At 43.7% G+C, this 24378-nt stretch overlaps 1 protein-coding gene across 1 annotated transcript in view; it reads left to right on the top strand.

Annotated features, from left to right (window-relative positions):
* The window catches only part of LOC121289678 (kinase non-catalytic C-lobe domain-containing protein 1), a 278354-nt gene that overhangs the window by 193550 nt on the left and 60426 nt on the right, over positions 1 to 24378 (top strand). The window contains exons 21-23 of the mRNA XM_041209301.1: positions 5618 to 6063; positions 13330 to 13423; positions 15951 to 16048. Coding sequence (XP_041065235.1) covers positions 5618 to 6063; positions 13330 to 13423; positions 15951 to 16048 — 638 coding nt within the window. The remainder of the gene's footprint in view (positions 1 to 5617; positions 6064 to 13329; positions 13424 to 15950; positions 16049 to 24378) is intronic.

Raw genomic sequence — 24378 nt, forward strand, 5'->3', positions numbered from 1 at the left:
CGCCTTGCTAAGCTGTTGTCACATTGGCATGATGTATCCGTGTCTGCAATGGCATCTCAGCCACTTGAAGGCTGCCATGACCACTGCCTTATTGATGCCATGATTGAAGGGACTGCACTATGTGTAGTTGCTTAAGGAGGCGCACTAGTGGCCTGCTAATCACATTCCATACTGGCCACATGTTGCCAAAGATACTCTCCCATCCAAAGATGAGCCCATTGTTAGGGCATAAGGTGATTTATGCTGCTTCTGTGATCATTGTGAGATTTCTGACCTTTTCTCAGATGTTCACGCTGAGAATGAAGGATTTGTTGTGTTCCCTGCATCGAAGCCTGAAAAAAACTTGAGTTGCGAAAACTTGCCTTCACCTTTTTCCTCTTGAAATCTTGTAGCTATGAGCTTGTCAAGGGCACATCTGCCATGTCGTGCCCATGCAATGGCATCCTCTTGTAGCTCGTCTGAATTCTTGCACTCCTCAGAGTCGTCCCCTTCCAAGTCCCTTCATCCGAGGAGACGCCTAGCTTCTCAACGTCTCCCTATGGTAACACATTCCCCCTTTGCAGCACTAGGTTGTGCAGGGCGCAGCAAACAATCATGACGCATAACACTCTGGTGAATATTGGAGAGCCCCACCTGACCGATCCAAACATCAGAAACGCATCTTCAGAGACCAATAGTTTTCTCTATTAAAGGACTTGTGGTGGAAAGTATGTCTCCTCAGGTGCACTTTATGGCCGACGAACGGGTGTCATTAGCATTAGCCATGTCTTATCACTGAGGATCCAACCCTTTAAGCACTGAGGTCCCTCAAATATGTCTGGCACCTGGGAGTGACTCAAAATGTAAGTGTTGTGTGAGCTCCCTGGGTACCTAGCACAGACATGCTGTATCTGCTTTCTGTGATCACAGGTGAGCTGGACGTTCAGAGAGAGAAACCCTTTCCCACTAAGGAATCTCACAGGCTGCTGCCAGGGAGCTCTCAAGGCCACGTGTGCAGTTGAGGGCGCCCTGCACTTGCGGGAAACCTGAAATCGTAGTGAATCCAATAGTTCTGCCATCCTGGCTTGCTTCATCCATGCGGAACTGCACATAATGGTGAACTTTATTGAAAAGGACATCTGTGAACTCCCATATGTGTTGCTGATTGTTAGATTCTACAAAAGTCCCCAGTGGAGCCCTGGAAGGATGCACTGGCAAAAAAGTTCAGTGCAGCCATAATGTTCAGAGCAACCGGTATTGGATGCCCTCCAAGACCGTGTGGCATGAGTTCCTCATGAAGAATGTGGCAAATGTGAGCTACCACATCCCTGGACAAGTGAAGGCATCTAAGGCACTGTCTTTCACTCATCTCAGTGTAGGAGGGCTCTGTCTTCCATAAACCCTTGGTCACACCAAATGTCTTTGTGGATATGGACCCGCCTCAGCAGCATCTGGGAATTCCTGGGGCCCTGCTCACTCTTGATCCTCAGGGCGATGGTCTTCCCTGAGCTATGCCAAACAGCAACGGGCTCTTCTTCTCCTTGTGCTAATCATAGCTATCAACAAGGAAGCATTGCCTGAAGCCTGCAATTTCCACTCCTCCTTGTATGTGTGAACAGATACAATTGAGCAATCAATGGTAGTTCCCCTTGAATGGTCTTCCTCCATATACCAGGCAGGAATGCAGCCTTGAGCCCTTGACTTGTACTCAGTCTGTACAAGCCATACCAAAGCTACTCCTTGCAGGATGACATCATCCTGGAGGACAACATGGCTGAGCATCCTCTCAGATGTATTGTGCATGTACAATGAGGGTCTCAATGACTCATGTCCTATAACCCACAGCCAGGCTTCTTTGTTTGCCCTCCTTTGGCCTTGACAATAACTATTGATACCCAATCCTAGCACTTATGTCATGGCTGCAAGCATGATGCTTTGAACACCCTGATCAGTGCACTGAGAACATGGAGGTTTGTAACGTTCATGCTGCTTCTGCACAGCAGCCATAGCCCTTGATTGTTTGACCCTACATCTACAGATCTCTGTAAGGATCAGATGCCACTTAAGACTATATGCACCGCAACATCTAAACTTAATGGATTCTCACCTAAATGTGCAACATTAGTAAGGGAGCCAAGCTAGTTCATTGTGCATTAGACCCTCGAATCCAGCAATCAACTGACCCATACTCTCCAAGGTTTGAGCAGGAAATTTATGGGGTGCCCCTTCAATCAGCCAAAAAATGTTTGGCTGAACTCCTCCTACATGCCCAGAGATCCCTCCAGGATTGACTTTTTTGTAGCTTGTTTTTCAAACTGCATCATTCTTAGGTGAATGCGAAAACAGTGCTGTTGACGTTTGTGAGTGAGACCAACTTCCAACCTCCTCCTATCACCCATCAAGTTCCTCCCAACCGTCTCCAAATTCATCACCTCCTAATTCCCCTCCCCCTGTCACTATCCAGCCTCCCCCTCTTACTCTTGGCTCCATCATTATTCATGTGGATATTCCTGTTCACCCCCCGAACCCGTTAATGTTGATGTCCCCATGCTGTTTGTCGGGCTGACCCCTCCGCTTCTTGGGATCACCTGCACCCTTACTTTTCAGGACTACACCTCCCCACCTTGATGAGAGCATCCAATGCCCCCCCCCATGACTTTTAGCTACTGACTTACAGGGTCCAGATGCCTCCCCTGAACATTACTGTGCCCTCTGCTTCACAATACCATGACTTGAACCCCAGGACCAAATTCCTTAGGTGACTTACCACGCCCTGCACACCATACTGCATATGACTGTCACTTCCCAGAGAGGCCTTCCCCCACCCAAGACCTGCACTAAGACATGCATGTCATGCAGAGCCCTCTAACATGGCCTGTACAACCCCAGGACAGTCTCTTCAGTATGACCCTGGCATTGTGGCTTCAGCCCTAGATCGGTCTCTTCAATATGCCCCCAACAGCGTGGCCTCAGCTCCAGGACAGTCTCTGACTCTCCCTTGGAAAGTCTTTTAACTCTTGCTCCAGGATAGCTGTGTATGGCACACATGTTTTGGTCCTGGTCTTAGGAGGGGGAAGGCCTCTCTGTGTCAGTACTCAACTTTGTTCCTTGACCACACCCAGTCCTGTCTCTGTCTCAACCCTCTCCACTGGTCTTGCCTCCTGTGCCCAGCCTTGGCGCAGCTTGTGCTACAGGCACCCGATATCTCGCAGCTGCAGTCTTAAAGGAATGCAAAATCATTGTTGACTGACCTCCGAGTTGTGAATGAAGTGAAGCTCGCTGGGTGCATGCCATTTATATATAACTGTAAAGCAGACCTTTCTAATTATCCGCTGGCGGGGGGGCATTTAATTTGGAGGGGGACGTAATTCTGGTGAGTTAGCCTTTTAATGAGCATTTGTGAGATGCAAATGAATGCAAATGTGGTTCCCAACATAGGTCAGTGGGAAAGTCGACCCGCCTTTAACTCGCCATCAAAGTTGGGAGATCAAAACTCCAAACTAATTTTCCACCGGTGGGAATCTGACTTTTTCAATCACGCCAAATTTAGCGTCCCTGGCTGCCACAATTCCCGCTGCTAGTGGGAGCAGAAAACTCCCCTACACCCCCCCCCCCCGCCATGGAGTCAGTTACTCTTTGATTGACGGCATAGGCTTTTTGAATTTGAATTTTAAAGGTCCATTCTGCTGCCCCACACAAAGCTTTTCCTCAGGTCAAACACACTTCTCTTGGATCCAGTGTTGCTATGCCAGAAAATGCACTGGATAGCATATTCTGTCAGTGCTTTAAGATTTTAGTATACTGGCTGCTTATGTGTTCTCTTGGTGTAACTCCAAGGTAATTGTAGTAATCTTAAATGTAATATACCTTTAAGACAAGTATTGTAATGTAAGATCATATGATCTTAATGTCCAATAGCAGAGTAGCGCGGGCTACCTCGATGTGGGAGAGTCTTGAGTTAGTCACTGATGAGTGGAGACAGTGTTTTATGTTGTGAGCACATAAATGTTGCTGCAGAATTTAGTTTGTAAATAAACAGCATGTGTTTATTCTAACAACGATCTCCTGATGTTCTCTATCTTTGTACCAACTCATTCACCCTGAAACAAATGTCCAACCCGGATCCTTTAACCCCAACAAACCAAGAGCACAGGATCCAACAATTATCTTAACTGAAATCAGGCGGTTAATTTTGATCCACTCTTTTTTTGATAGTTTTGTTTTGTTGTGCAATACGTTTTAATGTTTCTTCAGGAGTAAAATTCTACCTCCGTGGGGTATAAAATGGTAGTAGTGGTTTGGCCACCTGTTGCACATCCCACACAAATTCCCTTTCTATCGATGCCCTTAGAATCCCGTCCCCACACTTATCAGAGCGGGGAATCGAGGACTGTCTAATTTTCCTCAGGTTAACCTGCAACATGGTAATGAGGCCCAGGCATACGGGAAATTAATTCCTGCTGGAAACCTGCTCAGACTTCAACCTGACCCCTTGATTTTCCAAACAGTGCTCACAGTGAGCGCCGCCCTTTGCTGAGAAGACTTGATGAGGGACACTTATCTATTCTATTATCCTTGAATGTATATGTGACAACGTGTAGGATACAAATATAGGCCCAGATCTTGCGGTCAGTGGAAATCCTGGGCACACTGCCACCCCCCAACAAAACTTTCCATGCCCCAACAGAACCGCTCATTTTCAGCTGGGTCTTTTGATTCCTCCTGAAGCTGAAATGGAGCAGATCTCCCCTGGTTAAATCCAGTGAGTGCAGGAGAATCAAAGGAAGGAAAGGACATACCCCCCCCCCACCCGACTTTTGAGCCACTAACTGTCATATTCAGGTAAATAATTAAAGGTCTCAGGTCTTTTAATGAATGAGTGTGGGTGGGTGACCAGGTGGATGAGTTAATGAGTGGGCATTCAGGGTCGGGCAGGCAATCTGGTCGGGTCAGTAAGAGTGGTCAGGTCAGCTGGGTATTTGGTAGTGGGCGGGGGTAGTCTGTTCAGGTAATTAGTCAGGTTGTCAGGGTAGTTGGCTTGAGGGGGGTGAAGGTGTTGATTGGGGCGGGTACTCAGTGTTGGTGCTCAATTCTGTTACACTAGCTAATCTCTGAGTTAGTCCAGGTATTAACCAGGGTAATATTTCCTGGGTAAGTCTGCAGGTAAGTCCCATGTCTCTGGCTCAATTCCCTGACACTGAGCTCGGAGTTGGAGACATTTGTTGATGATCCCGAGCAACACAAATCAGCTGATTGGAAGTTTAAACTTTGTGAGCAATTACAGTGAATGTGTGCATGCCAGGACTTCTGCAGGTTCCTGATGCGCAACACAGACTTAAATCCAGATTTCACTGCTCTGGACATTGAGAGATTTGGGCCATAATTTATTGAACCTATAAAACATTGGAAGCTGAGCTATATAATAAACAAACTAAAACCAATGCTGATGGGGATTTGACGCACATCTCGGCTGGTGCTGGTTGTCCTGGTAACTGACATTTGAATCAAACTTGAAATATTCTGTCTCACACAGAGCACACTAGTCACTGTTAAGTACAGTCTTGTTAGTTTACAGAAGAGTTGGCTGGATGAATTGCATAACCTATTAATGCAAATTACCTTGTTATGTATTATACAGCTAAATGTAAGGGAGACCAGCTACACAGCAATGTTGAAGTGACCCTTGGGCAAGATATCAGCAACATGGTACCTGAAGAAATTGACTTTAAGAAACCTAAATCAGGTAGTTGTGAGGAAGAGGAAAATGAGGCAAAATATTTCCATCAGATGGAAAATAACTGTAATTTTGCTGGTGAAAGTTGTAATCCATATCAAGATTTAAAGCTTAGCCACAGCAATGAAGAGAGGAAAGAAAGCACTGGTCATACAACAAAAGTGTCTGAATCCCGAGTTTCTGAGCTTTTGTGGCACATGAAGTCAAACAGACGGAAAAAGAGATGCAATCCCGGATGGAGTACTGCATTTTTTGGGATTGAGTATTTTAACCAGCAAGTGAAGACCTGTGTAAAGCAATTGGGGCAATATAACTTCAATGAAGAAGAGAAGATAGAAACCAAATTGTTGGTAAGTGCTCTATTCGTCATTGTGCTTAAATGGACTTCAAAAAGAATTTTAAATAGACTGTTTGCCACTCAGTGAATCATGGATTTTGTTTAAAAGAAGACTTTCAAAAAGAGTACCTTTGATTTTTGTGTTTCCTCTGAATTTATTTTGAGTAAAACATGTAAATTTTCATTTTGATTCAGCTGGCTGTTCTTATGAATATTCTAAGTGCTGTTTTTGTATGTTTTGTATGTGTTTGAGGAAATATCTTTATCATCTAGCAAGAAATTAATTTTTACAACCAATTTATAAAAATATATCAAAGCTAACGATAGCAATTAAATTACCAAAATAATTCAGTTATAATTTTCCTTGTCATGTCCCCTGTATTATGCAAACCTGACAGCTAAAATCTAATGAGCACCTAAATTCTTAATGACATTGTGCACTTCCTCGTTTTGAGAACAAAATATGTTAAAAAGCAGCCTTACAGAGTATTACACTACTGCCACACAATAAACATTACAATTGCAAATGAAACAATGCTTTGAGACCTCAGCTTGTCAAAAAACTGATATTGACAGAGGAAAGTAACACTATTATGTTTAAAATAGAGTATTTTTAAAAATATTCCTTCCTGAAAGCTACATCCTTTTTAGCGCATCTTATCTGTGATAATCTTCATATGGAAGGCCAGTGAATGCTATAGCAATGTTTTTCACTGATGTTTTAAAAATTAATGCAAAAAGGAACAATTATTTTTGTTTCACAACAAGAAAATTGTGTTGCTTGTTGCTGATGGATTCTCGCTTTGATGAATGAATGTTCAGCAAAAAAAAAGACCGGTTTATAACCTAGGTTTGTCATCGCATGTGTGACATTGGGCTAAATCTCGATTTGCAAATCCTCCGCATATGAAGTCAGTGTTGGTGGGATGGATGGAGGTGTTGTCTTTGCGCTGTGCTCAAGTGAGGACACTTGACTCTGTTCCCCTCAGATGTCAAAATGGCTTGATGACAGAGACTTCTCCATTGGATCTGTCCAAGGTTGTTTTTTCTCATATAACCATAGAAAAGTTACAGCACAGAAGGAAGCCATTTGGCCCATCTTGTCCATGCCAGCCCGAGGACACCCAGGTGCCCTTTCTAATCCCACCTTCCTGCACCCGGCCCATAGCCCTGCATCTTACAGCACTTAAGGTGCAGATCCAGGTACTTTTTAAAAGAGTTTAGAGTTTCTGCCTCTACCACCAAATTGGGCAGCGAATTCCAGACACTCACTACCCTCTACTTAAAAAAGTTCTTCCTCATGTCCCCCCTCCACCTTCTGCCACTTATCTTGAATCTATGTCCCCAGTTCTAGAATTCTCCACCAAGGGAAACAATTTTATCCTGTCCACTCTATTCCCCTCATAATTTTGTATACCTCAATCAAGTCACCTCTCAGCCTTCTTTGTTCTAAGGAAAATAACCCCACCCTATCCAATCTCTCCTCATAGCTACACTTTCCTAACCCTGGCAACATTCTTGTAAACCTCCTCTGCATTCTCACCAGAGCTATTATGTCCTTCCTGTAATGTGGTGACCAGAACTGCACTCAATACTCCAGTTGTGGCCTCACCAATGTTTTATACAGTTCCAACAATATATCCTTACTTTTATATTCTATACCTCTGCCAATGAAGGAGAGCATTCCATATGCCTTCTTTACAACCTTGTCCACTTGAACTGCTGCCTTCAGGGACTTGTGTATTTGTACGCTAAGATCTCTCACTTCATCTACCTCTCTTAGTATATTCCCATTTATTTTGTAATCCCTGTAACTGTTTGACCTCCCTAAATGTATGACCTCAGACTTCTCTATGTTAAAATCCATCTGCCACTTTACCGCCCACTCCACCAACCCATCTATATTGTTTTGGAGATTATGGCTATCTTCTACACTATCCACTACCCGGCCAATCTTTGTGTCATCTGCAAATTTCCCAATCATGCACCCCACGTTCACATCCAAATTGTTAATATATAACATAAACAGCAAGGGTCCCAACACCGAGCCCTGTGGAACACCACTTGAGACAACTTTCCATTCGCATGGGCATCCATCGACCATTACTCTTTGTTTCCTGTTACGAAGCCAACCTTTTGTCCAGTTTGCCACATTACCCTGAATCCCATGGGCTTTTACTTTCCTGACCAATCTGCCATGTGGGACCTTGTCAAATGCTTTGCTAAAATCCATGTACACATGTATTGAGATCCTGCTTGCAAGTATTTGAGGTTGGCTTTCAGATTGACTTTATATCTGAGTTTGGGACATTCTGCGGTGCGGGTTCCTGTGGTCAGCTGCCTTTGGAATGCGGGAATCCTCCATGCGAACCACATGACCGACCCAGCGAAGCTCAGTTCTGATGAGTCTGCTCTCAATGCCACTTTGCAAGAACCTCGATTTTGGGGATTTTGTGCTGTCACCTGATGTTGCAAATAGATCTCAGACAGTAGAGATGGAATGCTTCTAGTTTTATGTGATGTGGGCAGGTTGTCCAAGTCTCGCACCCATTAAGAAGTGATGTAAGACTAAGTGATGTAATACTGCCTGGTAGACTTTCATTTTTGTTCTGAGAGAAACTCCATGTACTTTACAAAGTCTGTGAGCGAGCCTGCCAAAAGCTGAGCTTGCTTTTGACAAGTGATGATTCATTTCATCATCCAGTGTAGTATTATTGGGGACGATATTCCCAAGATAGCAAAACTCCTGTACTGAACGGAGGGGCGTGTGGTTGATAGCGACTGTGGGATCTTCAACCGGGCTTTTAGTGCAATATAAAATGCCACAAAGATTGGCAGTCAAAAATCAGTTTATGGAGTAGAGCACAAAATGAAGAACCAATTTCAATAAATTCTTCAAAGAAGCACCATCACAGAACCTTTACAGTGCAGAAGGAGTCCATCTGGCCTATCAAAAAAGCATTCTACCTAATCCCAATCCTCTGCCTTACCCTTATAACCTTGCACACTATTTGTTTCCAGGTAGCAATCTAATTCCCTTTTGAATACCTTGAATAAACCTGCCTCCGCCAGTCAGGAAGTTCATTCTGGACCCCAACCACACTCTGGGTGAAAAAAATTTTCCCCACATCACATTTACTCATTTTGACAATTATTTTGAATCTGTGCCCTCTAGTTCTTGATGCTCTCTTGAGTGGGAACATTTCTCACCATTTACCCTGTCCATACCCCTCAGGATCTTGAATATCTCAAGTCTCCTCTCAACCTTCTTCTCTCCAAGGAAAACACTCCCAATCTCTCCAATCTATCCTCATAGCTATAGTTCTTTATCCCTGGACTCATTCTTGTGAAACTCCTCTGTACTCTCTCCAATGCCTTCACATCCTTCCTCAATTATAGCACCCAGAACTGGACACAGTACTCCAGATGAGGCCTAACTAGTGTCTTATACAAGTTCAACATGACCTTACTCTTGTACTCAATGCCCCTAATAATAAAGCCTCAGATACTATATGCTTTATTAACTGTTCTCTCAACATGCCCTGCCATCTTCAATGCCCTTTGTACATATACACTGAGGTCCCACTGTTCCTGCACCTCCTTTAGAGGCTATTCCTTTACTTCACCATATTCTTCCTTCCAAAATGGATCACTTCACACTTCTCTGCATTGAACGACACCTGTCACTTGTCTGCCTAATCCACCTACATGTCTTTGTTATTTTAGGAGAGAATTTTCTCCCGGTCGGGGGGTTGTGTGGGAATGGGCGCAGGCATGCACACAGCTGATTGCTGCTTGCGATCGGCTGGGCGCTGCCATTTTATGTGGGCGGGCCTTAATTGGTCCACCCAGTGTGTCGTGCTGAGCACTACCTGTGCAAGTGGAGGGAGGATGCCTGAGTTGCAGCCTGCGTTCTTTGGCGCATGTGCGCAAAAGAGCACAGAAATCTCACTGAGGGTACAGAGTTGCCTCAGGGAGATTGATTTCAGTTTAAAAAATTTAAATAAAGGAAAAAATTTTTTTTAAGACATGTACCCTCATGTGAAACTGTCACATGAGCTGGGACATGTCTATGAATTTTATTTAAAAAATTTTCAAACCTTTAAAAACCTTCATGAAACCTCTTCCTGTCTGTGGATGAGCTTCCATGAAAAATGCGAAGGCTGCCTGGGCTCCTCAGCTGCCCGCCAACCTTAAGGTTGGACGGGCAGCTCAGTTTATTGTTTTAATTGATATTTAACTGGCCTTAATAGGCCTTTGACAGTTCGGTGGGCGCAAAAATCTGAATGACTCACGGTGATGTCAGGACACATACCCGACGTCAGCACACGTCCGTTTATGCCCCAGTGAGTGAGCCCTGTCCCCGCTCGCTGAGCTGAAGATTCTACCCTTGAAGTTCAAGACTATCCTCATCACAGTTGACAACATTTCCAATCTTCGTTTCATCTGCAAATTTCGAAATTACGCCCTACACACCACATTCTAGGTCATTAATATATATCAGGAAGAGCATTTTAAAGAATTGTTTGTTAAACCCGTCATATCCTTAACTTACCTTAACTTCATCATGATGGTATCACATTCAAATAGGTATGTGTTTGCTATTAAATGCTAACACGTTTCTGTGAAATTGGGAGGCACTTTTCACACAGGGGTCAGTGGAGACCTGGATTCTCTTCCCTGTGGGGCTGTGGATGCTGGCAACATTTGGAGCTTTCAAGACTAGGAGCATTGGGCTATTATTGGGTGGGGGGTGTCAGGAGATGTGGAGTGGGGACAGGCGGATGGAACTGGGTGAAGATCATCCATGATCTGGTTGAGTGCTGCAGCAGGCTTGAGGGGCTGCATAACTTGCTCCTGTTCCTGTGACTCTTGTAAAATATTAACTGTTACAATTTAGCAATTATTATTTCTTCAAATACTCTTGCACATTATCAAACAGGACTGACGCAAAAGGTAGTCTCTGAATACGTTTTGTCAAGTATAAATTGAACCAGTTTAGGCCATTTGCCTCTGAATTTAATCTCTTCTTCACTGAGTGTGATTCTCATTACTGTGCAAAATTATCATATAGTGTTAACATTTCTTTTGAATTCTTTGCACACTACTTAGTTTGTGAAGGAATTTTAAAATTCAGCCTGGTACGTTTACTGTTTTTCAGCATAAATCCGTTAGTTATAATAAAATGATAGGGATCTATTTTTCTAACTGACACAAAGCTATGTTTAAGTTCATGGTGTTTGAAGCAGAGACAATCTCAGAATTTAAGAATAGGTTTGAAAAGTGGTTGAAGGAAAGGGAAATGAAGGGGATATGGGAACAAGGGACGGCAAATTGGATTAGGACGACTGCTCATATGGAGGGCAAACACCAACATTGGCTGGTTAGGCTGAATGAGCTACCTTCATGATATTATGTCAATGTAGCACTAAACTGTATGGTAGCAGCTGTTGTGATTGTACAAATTGTGGAATGCATGGAACAAATTCCCAATATACACTGGCAGTGGATGAGGCCCCCTGGCCGTGGGGAGGGCTCATACAAATTGCCAAGGTAGCAGCATTGAGGATCCATCTGAAGTCCTATGCACGGGACTATGAAGCTGCTGAACTGGTCCGACATCTCGAAACCAACAAATGAATTTCCTTTTGCTACACGTGTTGCATTTCAGTTTGTGTACTCCTCTTGCTATGTGTTGCATTAGACTACCAGTTGAGTGAGAGAATGTTGCAGGAAATTAATGTGTCCATCAAATCCATTGTAACTCCCTGCATTACACAAGTCTCCTGCGACAAATGTTTGTGATTATGGAATAGCAAAAAGTAGAGCCGATTGAGGTTGAAAACAGCCAGTAAATAATATGAACTAATATAGCTCTAATATTCATTGCCACATCACAAAAAACTAGCTATTAATCTGCATTTGAGTTTGTTTTTAAAAAATATGTATATTATTAATATGTAGTAATTTATACATTAAGGGGCGTTGTTCTCACAAAGTGCCACTGTAAGAATGAGGATGCATTGATATTGCATTGCCTGCCAAACCTTCTGCTTTCAACTAAATGTTAGGGAAGCTATAAGAATCTGTTGTTATTGTTATGGATAGAATGATTAGGACAAAGGTGAGCTAATCAGAAGGAAACAGCATGACTTTGTAAGGGGCAAGGCATACCTAATGAACCTAGTTGAATGCTTTGAAAATTTAATAGCATAGAAGAAAGAGAAGTGTATATTGATGCTATTTTTATGGGCTTCCAGAAGGCGTTGGATGAGATTCCACAAAAGAGACTTAACAAATAATGAGAGAGCATGAAATTGGAGACATCCTATTCACATGGGTAGGGAACTGTTTAGGAGAAAGGAGGCGGAATATGCATTTGGGTAGATACTTAAATTGTCAGGATGTGACAAGTAGTGTCACCCAGATATCTCTACTTAGATTTTCACTGTATTCATAATGACTTGAATGAAGGGTAGAGAGCGTTAGGTCCCAGGTCTGCTGATGCCACCAAGTTAGATGGTTCAGTAAAGAGGGAGTTGCAAAGGGATGTTAGTAGATGCATTGAGTGGAGAAAACTGTTTCAGTTGGAGCTCAACATGAATAAGTGTGAGGTCACCCACTTTAGACCTAAGAAAGGTAGATCAGAGTATTTTCTCACTGTTAAGGAGCTAGGAACTGGATTGGCAGAGACATTTAGCAGGTCAAATACAGAAAACTGTAAAAGTTAGCGGAAAGGTACAAAAAGTAATTCAAAAGGCTAATGAAATGTTGTCTTTTATCACAAAGTGGACAGGATATAAATGGATGAAGGTTACTGTCATAGTTAGATAAAGCACTAGCCAGGTTCCATTTAGAATACTGGATCAATTCTGGGCACTGCATCTCAGGAAAGATATATTGGCTTTGTAGGGTGTACAGCACAGATTCACCATAATGATACCAGTGTTAAAAGGGTTAAATTATGAGGACAGGATGCATATACTACACATGTCGGCCAGAATTTTTTTCCTGAAGTAATTTAATGAACCCAAAGGGTTTTATGACAATCTGCTGGTTTGATGGTCATCATTACTGAGACCAGCTTTTTATTCCAGATTTAATTTTATTTAAATCCCACAAGCAGCTGGGGCAATTTGAATTTAAATCTTTGGAGCATTAATCCGTGCCTCTGGATTTTACAGTAACATTATCACTATGCTACTGTTCCTGATTGTTATAACGCAAGGGATTTTGTTCTATCTTCTGCAAATATACTGATTTTGTTTTGGTTTCACAGGAGCTTGAGCAACAACTGATGATGGAGACCAAGAATTTTAGAAAAACTAAAGTATTCTACCAGAAACTCCAACTTCAGGAAAAAAGAAACAAAGGTTAATGAGTACATTCATGCTTAATGTCCTATGTGTTTCCCTTTCAACCTCCAGGAACGCAACCCTATCATAAGGTTGCTACACTTCTCCAAGTGTGGGGCAACTTCACCATGCCACATTTCTGGCACATGAAACTATTGAGGGTGTGGCAGACTGGTGTACATGTACTATTATCAGGGGAAACAACTATATCATTCATTCCCAGGTTTAGTCAGACTCTTTCCTGGCCTCCCATGTCACCATGCCCACTGAGCAGTTCCCAAGACATCATTAACAACAGCAACTTATATAGCAAAATTTGGCACAAAACCAGGGAAGGTGACATCAGAGCAGGTGGCCAAAAGCTTGGCCAAAGAGATGGGTTTTAAGGCGCGTCTTAAACGAGGAAAGCAAAGTAGAAAGGCAGAGAGGTTTAGAAAGAAATTTTCAGAGCTTGGGGCCTAGGCAGCTGAAGGCATGGCCACCAGTGATGGAATGATTAAAATTGGGGATGCTCAAGAGGCCAAAACTAATGGAGCACATTTATCTAGGAAGATTGTAGGCTGGATTAATTAAGTTTCTGCCCTTGGCTTTCTCCATTTAGCCAAGATGTCCTGGAGAAGGTTCCTGTACTATCCTCGCTGTTTACAAGAGCATACATTGACTGGTTGAAATTTGTGTGACAAAATGATCTTATATCCATGTATCACCCATAGTTATTTTGAACAGGGAGTGAAAACATGCAGTTCATGGCCATGCAAGCAATTAGCAGTTAGATTTCTTTTGTCTTCCTGCTGAAAGAAATGGGCTTGGTAAGAAGGGTATTGGAAAGTACACAGAGCAGCATAATTCTTACATGTGGGAAGGTTCAGGCAAGGTCATGGAATGCAAATGTAGGAAAGGCACGTTCCTGATACTGATAGTTGGCGCAATGCATATAATTGAGATGGTATGCTGCCATTCTTTGCCCTCCTGATGTCATTTCATTCTTTGTGACACTGGAACCAAATTTAGAAAGTGCTCAAGGTGTGTCCATTTTGACATTGTACTGGAGCTATTTTCCGTCCAATTATATAATATTTGTTTTTACTCCCTTAAATCTCCAAGATGAGATCGACCAAGACTTTGAACTTTTCTAGTAGTTTTGTCACTATTAAAACAGTTTGGGCAGAAGAAGCCCTTGGCGTGTGGGCAAGGCGGGGGGACGGACAGGGGTGATCAGGAAGCCGCCCACGATCGGGCCCGGAAAGCAATTTCATGCTAGTGGACCAATTAAGGCCTGCACGGTGTGAAACGCGAGCTGCAGCGCTGAGCACTGCCTGTGCAGACAAGGGGTGGAGGCCGACAACAAACTTGGCGCATGCGGACGAGTACACACTACATAATTTCCCTGAGGCACAGATGAGGATATACGAAACAAAATAAAAATGTAACAAAACATATCCCCGCTTGTGACTCTGTCACATGAGCAGGGACATGTTATTAATGAAAATTGAAAGTTTTTATTTTATTTTTATTTGCTTTTGGAAACCTCATCCTGCTCAGGGATGAGGTTTTCAAAAAAGTGTCTGGCCTTTTTGCCTGTCCACCAGCTGTAAGGTTGGATGGAAAAATTTATTTCAATTAACTTATTAATGGTCCTAATAGGCTTTCTAATTGTCGGCAGGTGCACTGCCAATCCCAACTGGAATATCGTGTGAGTGCACGATGACATACGGATGCACGCCCGATATCATCGCTCATTGCTTTACACTCTGTCGGGTCGGGTCAAGCACACACCCGCCTGCTGAGCTAAAAATTTTACCCAATAGGTTTACATAAGATGCATAAAACCTTTAATTCAGCAGCACAATTCAAACTCAGAATGGGCAATGCTCCTGATTTGCAAACATTAAAAAGTTAATTCTCCACTGACACCCTACATGGTAAGCGGTTAATAACGCACCTACTTCCTGCATTGTGTCCTGGCTTGACTTGACTGAACACTGGTCAGACTCATGGTCTGTCTCTTTTACCATTCCTGCTGACAAAAAGAACCTCTTTCAGTAAATTTCCATTCTCTCTTTCTGATGGTTACACAGACAACATCTGGTATTTATGAGGCTTTCCCACCTTCTCTTCAGGGCTCTTTATTTGTAGCCTTCCAGTAAGCTTGCATCACACTTACTGAATTTAGTCAACCTTCCCAGAATGCCCGCTTAAACAGTTGGTTCTTTTAACCTAACTCCTCTCCTCCAACAGGTAATTAAACCCAGGTAAAGTCCAAAAATGGTTCAGAGTGCCACCTTAGATATTTTAAAATGGTCGCCCAAATATAACCTTGCACTCTTGTATTCCAGAGTCAGATTGACTTGTTATTCTATTATTGCTGAATCACTGCAAACTGGAAACTACTTCATGTTGATGCAAACGTGGCAACAAAATAACATCTTCCACAAGTAGCACAAACTTGAGTTTGCCAAAGAAGGAAAAGGCCAACTCAAGCTTTTGTTCCTACTTGGTTTAATAGTGGTTCATTCCGAATGTAATGTTGCATTTTAATTTAAAGGAATTGATGCGAAGGTGGTGCTGCCCAAACTGAAGCAACAGCTTGAAGAAATGAAGCTGAAGGTGGAGTTTCTTCAGCTGGCAAAGAAGTATCTTGAGGTATTTTAAATGATAAAACTGCTCTGAAAGAGTGACTATTATATCAATGGGAACTACATTTGTTAAGCTTTTCATTGAATAAATATTTTTGATCATCATTGTTTAGAAACAAAGTTTTATAGGTTGTATATATGTTGCTTAGACTAAGTATCACCATTTGTGTTCTTGCAATTACTGCAGAACTCTCACATCTCTGCTCATTCTTTAACTAACCATATGTTCTTGACAATTCTGAAATCATAATTTAACTCCCTGCACCTAGGTTTGATGCACTGCAAGTATCCTTATTTTATAAGCCAAACCCAGGACAAGGAGCCACAGCTGTTCAGGCATGGCTGACATATCCTGACTTCTCACTGAGGAATATCAAGCTCCTCACATTCTCTTCACATTTCACCTGTGTGAAGGGGCTGCACAAGGTGCAAAACGCCAGGGCCTGTGCCCTAGGGGGGCCTGCACTCAAGCTCATTCCAAAGACATGAAATTAGCCTTTTTTTAAAATGAGCAAACAGAAGTGGTTTCAGTCTATGAAGGGGAATTTCCTCCACATACTGTGGGATGAATCCCAGAGATGTTTTGAACAAACATTAGCTCTGGGACCAGTGCAGCTTGGTTCAGAGATGTTGGTCAAATACCACATACCTGTCAATCAACAGGCTCCAGGCTCTACAGGGAAGAGGAGGAACCACTCTCCGCACTCACGCGTGATCGGTGCCAGCTCATGCTCGAACTCCATCACCTGCTCCCGACAGCTGTTGAGGGTTGCAAGGGCATGAGCAGATAAGCTCCTGTGACAATAATAAAGCTGCAGAGAGCTTGCTTCAGTGTGGCAGTGTGACAATCGGGGGTGGGCAGGGCCAGAGTGCGCCAGGATCTGCAAGGACCGGTGAGCGGCATTGCAGTAAGAAAACAAGATTAGCAGGAGAAAGATGGTGGAGAGCAGGTGGCAGCAGGACAGCGGTGTGAAGTACCATTGCTGTTAGTGTGAGTGGAATAGTGTGAGGGGCCAGTGCTGTCAGCATGAGTGGGACAATGTGTCACAGTGTGAGGGGTTATTGCTTTCAATGTGAAGGGCAGTGGGCTGCATTCTACAGGGTTGGGCAGGTGGAAAGCTCTCCTCCCCAGAAAGAAAGCTGGCTCGAAACCAATTCACTTTGTGCAATCCCGTCCTGCAGCCATAATGTGCTGTGGGTGGGCTAAATTGTCTTAACAGTGGGACTTCTGCCCCTCGGCAGTCCTGGCAGAACCAAGAGCTCAGTAGTGGGTGCCACCGGCACGGCAACCAGTTCCAAGAAGAAGGACAGTGGATCATGGAGTGAGGTAAACCCGGGCGGGGAGGATTTGGTCAGCTTACAGAGTGGGGTGGATGTTGGGGGGCTGTGGCCTTTGGAGAGCAGGCAAGTAGGAAGTAAAGGGGGGGGGGGTTACTATCTTAGGGGGGCTGCCGCCAATGCACAAAGGGCACCCCCTAAAGATAGCACCTCCCCTTTCCTTCCCACCCTTCTAAAAACTTTTCCAAAAAAATGGGCTGCCCACTCCCACCTGCCAGTCCACACTAACCACATTATGGCTTGAGTAGTGTATTATTGGGGTCAATTGACTTGTTAACAAGCTTAATTATTTATGGTCCTTAATTATTTACCTACACATGGTGGACAGGCTGCCGTTATTGGCACCCACACTCTTACTGTGTTATAGGAGTGGGTTGGAAGGTGGTGGGCTGGACACCAGCCCTATTTTACGTGCCCTCCTGCCAAAAACATGCCTGGCAGGGGCACATAACATCCAGCCCAGTGTATTACAATGTGAGGTGCCATTGTTTTCAGTGTGAGTGGGACAGTGTGAATATTTCTCTACCAGACCCTTAGGCTTACTTGACAATAAGTAGTTCCCCTCCCCTCAGGCACTGTCCTTCTGCCTTCAAAGCTACTGTTGTTGACCTCTCCTCAAAAAAACCTCACACTTGACCTGTTTTTCCTCACTAATTAGCCCCATTTGCAACCTCTTTCCTGTACAATCCTTGAGCATCTCAGACCCATGACTCTCTCCCACAATTCAGTTTGACCTTCCATCAGAATTCTACTTGTCACCTGGCATAAACTGGCCCTAACCAAAGTCACAAATGACTTTCCCTATAATCATGTACATTAGCTCTCCATGACCTCTCTGCAGCCTTCAACATGATCAATCATATCATCATCATCCAGGGCTTCTCCTTCATTAATCACCGATAGGACTGGGCTGGTATTTTTACCAATCCATTCATAGCCGGAGCATCACCAACAATTGCTGCTTCTTCCCAACCCCATATCTTCATCTCAGGGGTAATCCAAGGATCTATCTGTCTTCCCCTCTTCTTCCACTACTATGTGCTACTATTGGTGACATCAATGCATACATGGGTTAGCTTTCATACCTATATTGATGAATCTCTCCACCCAACTCTTGACCCATCAACTTCCTCTGTTCTACCAGTCTGCTTGTCTAACCTAACATCCTGTCTAGGATGAGCTATAATTTCCTCAGGCTAATGTTATGACCAGGTATGGAGGGAAGAATAAATTCCTCTTCCCCACTCCTGAGGTTGGCTATAACGGAGTTTGAATTTTTAACAAATTGTGATGTTTCAATTCAGTATGTACTTGACCTATATAAAGCTATATGAAGAAATAAGCCAGCCAGACCCCTTGAGTTAATAAGAAAGGAGATTGTTTTATTGTTAAAACTCACTCAGGTAAATGTGTAAGACTTATTAAAAAGATAAAAACACATCCTGAATCCTGTGACACACAGACACAAAACAAGATGGAGGAGGTGGATAAAAGTTAAAGTCCATAAGGAAAAAAGTAGTATATGTTCCTATATCCCGACGTTCCTTTAATTATAATCTGTCTTTTTCCAACATAGATGCTATAGCACTTGAAGTTTCTTTTAATTAAGATTCTCTGTTTCTGTGGTATAATTCCAAAATGTAACAGAGATGGGGTCCGAACTTGAGAACACCAAGGAGAGAGAGAGAGATGGTATTACATTTTGCAGTCGTCTTCTGGATGTTACTGGCACACTACTGCAGACTGCTCTTTTGCTGTAACAGATAATCATGTAATCAAAAATTTTCGCAAGTGGGGTTCTGATCATGTGACAACTGCTCTCGGTGCACAATGGAGGGCTAAGGAGCTTTGATCTCCCATAGATTGTTAAATCTATCAAGATGCAATTGAAACAGATAGGGGGTCCTTAGCACCCTCCATGTATAGTGAATTTCGTTAGTCGTTCTTTGTTTCTGGCAGTTTCAGGAGTGAGGGAGCCTGGTGGCCTATTGTCCTTATGTTTTGCAGAGAGCACAGATAGATTTGAAGTCTATCAGGGAACTGCCTAGACCTGTCCCCTGATAATCTGCTTTCAGAGGTTGCTAGAACCACCGAATCTTTACAGTGCAGAAAGAGGCCATTTGGTCCATCAAGTCTGCACTGGCTCTCTGAAAGAGCATCCCACCCAGGCCCACTCTTCTGCCTTATCTCTGTAACCTTACACATTATTTATTTTCAGGGGGCAATCCAATTCCCTTCTGAATACTTCAATCGAACCTGTCTTCACCAATCTTTCAGGAAGTTCGTTCCAGGCTCCAACCACCTTCTGGGTGAAAAGAAATTTCCTCACATCACATTTACTTATTTTACCAATTATTTTGAATTTGTGCCCTCAAGTTCTTGATGCTCTCGAGTGGAAACAGATTCTCAATATTTACCCTGTCCATACCCTTCAGGATCTTGAATACCTCTATCAAGTCTACTCTCAACCTTCTCTTCTCCAAGGAAAAGAGTCCCAACCTTTCCAATTTATCCTCATAGCCACAGTTCTTTATCACTGGATTCATCCATGTTAATTTCCTCTGCACTCTTTCCAGTGCCTTCACATCTTTCCTCAAGTATGGTGCCCAGAACTGGATATAGCACTCCAGATGAGGCCTAACTAGTGTCATATACAAAGTTCAACATGACCTTACTCTTGGGGCAGGATTTTACCATCGGTGAGTGGGGGCGGGGCCCACTTGCCGACACATAAAATGACATGGGATGATGTCGGGCGGAACTCCTGACGTCACCCCGCCCAATTTAAATTTTCTGGAAGGCGGGAGCGTGGCAAAATCAGCTGCGTGCCTGCCGACCTGTCAATGGCCAATTGAGGCCATTGACAGGATCAATTAAGCAATTAAAGGGCCTGCCCGTCCAACCTTAAGGTTGGTGGTCAGGCCAGGAGCCCCGGCGGCAACTAGAAAAAACATGAAACCTCATCCACCAGCGGAATGAGGCTTCATGTAGGGTTTTAAAAATTTTAATAAAGTTGTTATGGAAATTATGAACATGTCCCAACTCATGTGACATGTTAGGAAAATTTTATTTTTCTATTTTTAAGTTTTTTACATTTTTAACCGATCTCCTTGGGACACCACTTTACCTCAGGGAGATGAGTGCACTCTTTTGTGCGCATGCGCAAAAGACCGCACTCTCGATTTTAGGGATTCCCCCCGCCCGCACAGGGAGCACATAGCGCTTCCATTGCAGACGTCACGCTGGGCTGGCCTTAATTGGCCCGCCCACATAAAATGGCAGCGCAGTCCCGATCGCCGGTGGTGATCGGGTCTGTACCCGCCCGCGATTGGGTCAGCTCCACCCGCCTGACAAACGGAAACTTCAGCCCTTGTCCTTAATGCCCCTATTAATAAAGCATAAGACACTGGGCTGAATTTTCCATTTGGTGGGCAGGCGCTGACCCGCGCCGCCATTTTACATGGACGGGCCAATTTCACGTAGTTGATTTTGCTGCACCCCCGCCTTCCTGAAAATTTAAATTGGGCGGGGTGACATTAGGAGTTCTGCCCGACGTCATCCCACATCTTTTTACGCGTCGGTGAGCGGGCTCCCGCTCCCGCTCGCCAACAGTAAAATCCTGTCCACTATATGCTTTATTAACTGCTCTCTCAACATGCCCTGCTATCTTAAATGACCAATGTACATATACACTGAGGTGCCTCTGTTCCTGCACCTCCTTTAGTCTCTCCCTTTATTTTACTGGGTTTCACCATATTCTTCCTTCCAAAATAGATCACCTCATACTTCTTTGCATTGAACTTCATCTGCCACTTGTCTGCCCAAATCACCAACATGTCTAAGTCCTTTTGAAGTTCAAGACTATCCTCATCACAGTTGACAACATTTTCAATCTTCATATCATCTTCAAATTTTGAAATCATGCCCTGCACACCACAGTCTAGGTCATAAATATGCAACAGGAAGAGCAAGGGCCCCAACCCTGACCCCTGGGGAACTCCAGTCTGTTTCCTGTCACTCAGCCAATTTCTTATCCAAATGCCTACTTTCTCTTTTACTCCATGATCTAGAATTTTGCTCACAAGTCTGTTGTATGGCACTGTATCAAATGCCTTTTGAAAATCCATATCCCACCGCATCACTAGCGTTTCCCTTACCACCCTTCTCTGTTACCTCCTCAAAAATCTCCAAGTTAAATATGATTTTCCCTTAATGAATCCATGCTGGCTTTCCTTAATTATCCTACACTTGTCTAGGTGACTATTGATTTTATCCCAAACTATAGTTTCCAGAAGTTTCCCTGCCACGTCAAATTGACTGGTCTGTAGCTTCCAGCTTTATCTTTGCACCCCTTTCTGAACAAAGGTGTAATGTTTACAATTCTCCAGTCCTCTGGCACCTCCCCTGTGTCTAAGCAAGACTAGAAGATTATCACTAGTGCCTCTGCTATTTCCATTCTCACTTCCCTCAGTATCCTTGGATGCATCTCATCCAGCCCATTATCTTATCTATTTTAAGCAAAGATAGCCTTTCTAACACCTTTTCCTTCTCAATTGTAATTTCTTCTAGTTTACCATTTACCCCTCTCTTACCTTGGCCTGGGTAACATCTTCTTCCTTCGTAAAGACAGATGTAAAGTATCATTCAATACCTCCGCTATTTCTCCAGCCTCCATGTGCAAGTCCTCTTTTTTGCCTCTACTCAGCCCTAATCTTTCTTCTGCTACCCTGTTATTATTTACATGCTTATAGAAGATCTTGGAATTCCATTTTATGTTAGCTGCCAGCCTCTTCTCATGCTCTCTCCTTGCTTTTCTTATTAGTTTCTTCACTTCCTCTCTGGTCCTTCTATATTCAGCCTGATTCTCCGTTATATTTTCTATCTGACACCTGTCATACCTGCACTTCTTCCTTTTCGTCTTCAACCCCATCTCTCTCACCATCCAGGGCGCTCTGGATTTATGTGTCCATTGTTCAGCCACTGTCTTTTCTGCCAATATTTGATTCCAACTCACTTGACTCAAAATGCATTCTCATCCCATCAAAGTTGGCTTTCCCCCAATTAATTATCCCTGCTCTGGATTGTGCCCTGTCTTTTTCCATGGCCAACCTAAATCTTATGATACAATGATCATTGTCCCTAAAGGTTCTCCCACTGACTTTTGATCCACTCGGGCCAACTCGTTCCCCAGAACCTGGTCCAAAATTGCATGTCCTCTCATTGGACTGGAAATATACTGCTGCAGAAAGTTATCTTGAACACATTCCAGGAACTCTTGTCCCTCTTTTCCCTTTATACTATTCCTATTCCAGTCTATATTTGGATAATTGAAGTCCCCCATTGTGATTATTCTATAATTCTTGCACCTCTCTAATTTCTCTGCAGAATTGTTGCTCCACATCCCTTCCACTTGTTGGTGGTCTAAATACTACACCAATCAATGTTATTGCGCCTTTTTCATTCCTTACCTCTAGCCAGAGAGATTTCGTCCTTGATCCCTCTGGAACATCCTCTCTCTCCAGTACTGTAATGCCACCTTTAATCAATATTGCCTCTCCCCCAACCCCCACCACTCTTCCTTTCCTGTCTCCCCTAAACGCCTTATACCCAGGAATATTTATGGCCAGTCCTGCCCTTCTTTGAGCCATGTCTCTGTTATAGCAATAATGTCATAATTCCATTTGTCAACTTGAGCCTGCAGTTCACCAATCTTATTAATCACACTCCGTGCATTCACATACATGCACATTAGCCCTGATATAGGCATTTTTACTTTGCCCCTTTATTCTGACCCCATCTAATGACTTACTATTGCCTACTGTAATTCTATCAAACTTTCCAAGTATTCTATCTACCTTGATACTACTCTCTGATATGTCCTCATTATCAATTGATACTTCTCTACTTCCCATTGCCAGTTTTTCTCCTCTCCAGTCTGAATTTCCCCTCAGGTTCCCATCCCCCTACCAATCTAGTTTAAACCCTCCCCAACAGCACTAGTAAACCTCCCCGCGAGGACATTAGTGCCAGTCCTGTTAGGGTGTAACCCATCCTTCTTGTACAGGTCCCACCTGCCCCAGAACTGGTCCCATTGCCTGAGAAATCTAAAGCCCTCTTTCTACTCCATTTCTCCAGCCACGTATTGAACTTTTCAATCCTCCTATTCTTATGCTCAGTAGCACGTGGCACTGGGAGTAATCCTGAGATTACTGCTCTTGAAGTCCTGCTTTTTAATTCCTTTCCTAACTCCCTAAAATCTGCTTTCCAGACCTCATCCCTTTTCCTACCTATGTCATTGGTCCCAGTGTGGACCACAACCTCTGGCTGCTAACCCTCCCCCAAAAGAATGTCTTGCAGTTGCTCTGACAGCCTTGACTCTGACAACAGGGAGGCAACATACCATCCTGGACTCATGGCTACGGCTACAGAAACGTCAGTCTGATCCCCTAACTATGGAATCCCCTACTACGCTAGCACTTCCACTCATCCACCTCCCCTCCTGTGCAGCTGAGCCACCCGTGGTGCCGTGAACATAGCTCTTGCTACAGTCCCCTGAGGAACCATCTTGCTCACTTGTATCCAAAATGGAAATGTGGTTAGAGAGTGAACTAGACTCAGGGAATCCCTGCACTACCTGCCTGTTTCTCTTAGATACTCTGGTGGTCACCCATTCCCTCTCTGCCTGTGTACTTCTTAGCTGCAGTGTGACCACCTCTCGCGACACTCCCTGCAGGTGTAGTCACCGAGGGCAATTTACAGATCAAGTGGAATCGTCCCAGATTTGCACAAAGTGCGGTAACAGGTGGGAAAAAGTCATTTGATCCATCGGCCGCAATGACAGGTTTTCGCGCCATATTGTTCCAGTCCCAGCATGTCCCGCCTCATTAGTGATGCATTCACGGAAAACACTCCAAATCATTTGCCGGCAGGTTCGGATTTGCCTGCCACACCGCGACCTCAGTGCTTCCTCAGTCCAGCCACCATATTTAAAGCACAGCC

The sequence above is a fragment of the Carcharodon carcharias genome, chromosome 17 (assembly GCF_017639515.1).
Source record: "Carcharodon carcharias isolate sCarCar2 chromosome 17, sCarCar2.pri, whole genome shotgun sequence".
Taxonomy (NCBI): Eukaryota; Metazoa; Chordata; class Chondrichthyes; order Lamniformes; family Lamnidae; genus Carcharodon; species Carcharodon carcharias.